Source organism: Chenopodium quinoa, unplaced genomic scaffold, assembly GCF_001683475.1.
Source record: "Chenopodium quinoa cultivar QQ74 unplaced genomic scaffold, ASM168347v1, whole genome shotgun sequence".
Classification (NCBI taxonomy): Eukaryota; Viridiplantae; Streptophyta; class Magnoliopsida; order Caryophyllales; family Amaranthaceae; genus Chenopodium; species Chenopodium quinoa.
The window spans coordinates 444,688-448,407 of record NW_018743206.1 but is presented as its reverse complement, the minus strand read 5'-3'; the positions used below and the strand labels follow the sequence as shown (position 1 = coordinate 448,407).

At 27.0% G+C, this 3,720-nt stretch overlaps 1 protein-coding gene across 1 annotated transcript; it reads right to left on the bottom strand.

Annotated features, from left to right (window-relative positions):
• Positions 1-532: 532 nt before the first annotated feature.
• On the bottom strand, positions 533-3,009 carry LOC110733990. Its single transcript, XM_021914051.1, has 2 exons — positions 2,224-3,009; positions 533-1,198 (listed from the first exon to the last, which is right to left on the bottom strand). Exons 1-2 carry the CDS (start codon positions 2,638-2,640, stop codon positions 1,181-1,183), a joined length of 435 nt encoding a protein of 144 aa, XP_021769743.1. The 5' UTR covers positions 2,641-3,009; the 3' UTR covers positions 533-1,180.
• Positions 3,010-3,720: the final 711 nt, after the last annotated feature.

Below are 3,720 nucleotides of genomic sequence, written 5' to 3'. Positions count from 1 at the left end.
ATTAATTTATTGTTATTTGAAAAGTTGGAATAATTTTTTGAGTAATTTTTTATTTTGTGTAACTTTTTGCAAAAAATTGAGAGTTGTTACAAATATATAATGTTAAATGTTATTTTGCAAATTAATGGGAAATTTTTTAACTATGACATCAAAATTTCACAATAAATAAATAAAACTAAAAACAAAATAATATAAATAAATAAAACCAAAAACAAAATATTTAAAAAAACATACAGTGAACCAAACCGATTCAAAGGAATATAAGAAACAAATAGTTTCCATCCAAGTCAATAAATTTAGCTAGTTTTGGAATTAAAATTTATAATTAGCCGTTTTGGTAAATACTTTTGTAAAATTAACCATTTTGTTAAAGATCCTAAAATAGGAGTAGAAGAAATATCGTGGTTTAGAGTAAAGTTTGATGAATAAAGTTAGGAGTTGGAGAAAATTGTGATAATTTTTTCTTTTGAAAGGAAAATGATTTCACTATTGGGGAAAACTAATACGAAGTATTATTGTTTTCCACCCTTTAAAAATTAAATAATGAAAAGGAAATATACACTTTAATAATCACAACTTTGCTCAATTTACTTTAAATAATTCCAACTTTTAATTATTCAGCAATGATCCCAACTTTTACATGCGTTTTCTTTCATCAATCCGAATTACCCTTTAATTTGGAATTATTAAAGTGTATTTTTATCTTCGGCACTAATCAATCTATCACCCGTTAATTTATTTAACAAAATAAACTAGTTGACATTCCCTTGGGGATGAATGATTTACTGAATCTCTAAAGAATGTCAATATTTGATACTTGTAAACAATGTATTCGTTACTTGTAAAATGAGAAGTTTTCGATCTTTCATGAAATTTCAATGCTCTATGCTCAAGTATCGAAATAAAGATAGCACCCTCAAAAAACTTGCTACAATATATATGAGGTATCACTTTCACTCTGAATTAAGATAATTATAATAAAAAAAAAATGGTATACATTGGCCATAAAAAAAAGCAAAAAAGAAGAAACAAAAAAAAGTAATTAATTCAAAATACAAAAGTGATAGTACAACAAATTTACACTACAAAAACAAGTACTTTAGACCCCAGATGATAAAAGAGTGAGAGATTACAAAGAAATTGGTTTCTTAGGTTGAGGTGGACCAAACCATAATATTCCTTAACAGCACCAAAAGACCTGCTCCAAACAGACAAAGATTAAAACACTTTTTATTAGTTATTACAAAGCTAAAATAAATTTTTAAAAATTAGGAATAATGAAAAGTAAAGAATATATTTAGGGAATATTATGTATTTACCAAATGATTCCTTGGACAGCAAATAAAGGGATATTGAACTTAATTAAACATTACTTATATGTATATATTTTTAAATTAGAAAATTGATTTTGTTTCCAACTTCACTAAAAGTGTAAACTTGAAGTGAAAAAACAGAATACATTAAAATTCTACACTATTAGTATTGCTTATACTTGTGGAGTATATTTTATGCTCCATATGCAAAAAGTATTGAAATGACAAATTAAATCTTGGAAATTACTCCGTATGTATTGTCTAGACAAAATAAAAAATTTATCGCATATTATATTTATTTATATTTATATCTACACACACAATAAGTTAGTTATATGGCAGGTAATTTAAGATAATGTAGGGAAATTCAGTTTAATTTATCTAATTGTTATATAATCACTTTTATTCTTAGCCATTTGTAAAAATATAATTTATTTATTCAATATATATATATATATATATATATATATATATATGAAGTACTTGTATTCTACTTTTATTCTTAGCCATTTGTAACCAAAAATTATACTGAGTACTTGTATACATATGGAGTTGAAGATTATAAAGGGAAACATTTTTACAGACAAACTTGTTAAGCAATTTACAATCTTTAATTTTTTTTCCAAGTCAATTGAGACAATATCATTTTTGGAATCAATGAACTTTAGAGGGAATAAAACATTAAGAATCAAATAAATATCATAAACATCAAAGTTAAATATGTTATGATTCTTTTTGTCACTAATTTGAAAATTTATGAACCATTTTAACTTTAAAATATATAAATAAAAGCTTAAAATATTAACAAATTAACCTTTAAGGAAATTAAGTTATTATCTTAAATTATATTATGATGAAGTATTTAATTTAATAATAATTGACATGTAAAATAGCAAATAGGGTGTCTTACATTGAAGCAAGATGACAAGAACCTTCTACAACATATAAGAGCATTAATAGTCGTCTTCTTCATTTTCTTGTTCTTCTTTGGAGAGTTATGAAGCTTAACAAACATATCATAATCATCAGAGCAAATGATAATTCCAGGAGAGGTCAAGAACACGCTTCGACGAATCGGAGGCGACCAAAGGCTGCTTGTATCGTAGTCGAAATCAAACTCTAAGGCGTCAAAGAACTTGCCTAGGAGTCTATCTGATTTCGACTTCGATACCGAGAGGATGTGGCGGTTTTCTTCATCAATAATTTTGGAAGAACATGTGCTGCTGCTGCTTTTGGAGCTAATGTTATCTGTTGGTAATGATGGTAATGATGCTGAAGAAACGTTGGCTGATGATGATGAGGTCGACGAGAGGTCGGACGACGACATTGTAATTATTATTATGGGGTGTTTTGGGATTTCAATGGATGAGGTTTTGATGATGAGAAGAGGAGGCTTTGAGAGAGTTATATAAATGGAGTTGAAGTGTTGCCGTGTTGCTACTATAATTGATGCATGTTGTGATTATACTAGAAGATGGTAAAGCAAGTTGTGTACTTAAAAGTATATGTTGTGTGGTCATAATTGTATGATTTTTTTTTATTTTTTTTTCAGCCAAGGGACCAATGAATTTTAAAATAATATTTTTTTTATTAATTAAGAAGTAACATACATGAAATGCATTATGTCTCATTAACTTCAGTTAATTTTTTGCTGAATTGAAATTATTTTTTCTGAACTGAAATTATTTTTGCTGAATTTATTTTTAAAAATTAATTTTATGAAACCGAGAAACTTATTTTTACTGAATTGAAATTATTTTTACTGATCTCTAGTTCCTCCGTTTTTTTAGTTGACACCGTTTGACTTTTACACTATTCACACATTACACTTTGACTTGATTTTGTGGTTTATATATACCACAAAACTTAGTCAAGTAGGATCTTGTTTGAATTGTCTCGATGTATATTTTATTAATATCCGGTTTTTATAATTTTACAATGTTGATTATTAGAGATATTAATCGTTAAAAACATGTGTTGGCAAATGTGAAAATAGAAAGGTGTGAACTAAAAAGAACAGAGGAAGTATTACATTTCTTTTTACTGGATAATATTTTTTTTAAGGTGAAGTGAACAAGATCTAAGTGATAGCAAAACCAAACTTTTTTGTCTAGTGTTGTTTTTAAAGGTACTAAATGTCAAAATTTCCTTTATTATAATTTCAAAGAAAATTACTAGAGGTATCAATTGGATATTTAGGTTTGGTTCGAATTGAAAAAGTCAATCAGTTCGAGGTTATTTCAAATTTTGATCATACTAAATTATTGTATCCATAAAAGTTATAATTTGAATTGAGTTTTACTCAAATCGGGTCGGTTTACTACAAGAGTTGTAGTTAGGCTGATTGTAGGTCAAATGTACAGTGGAGTAGGCTCCAAAAGGTAAGGATCGCAAGACCTCTGGGTAG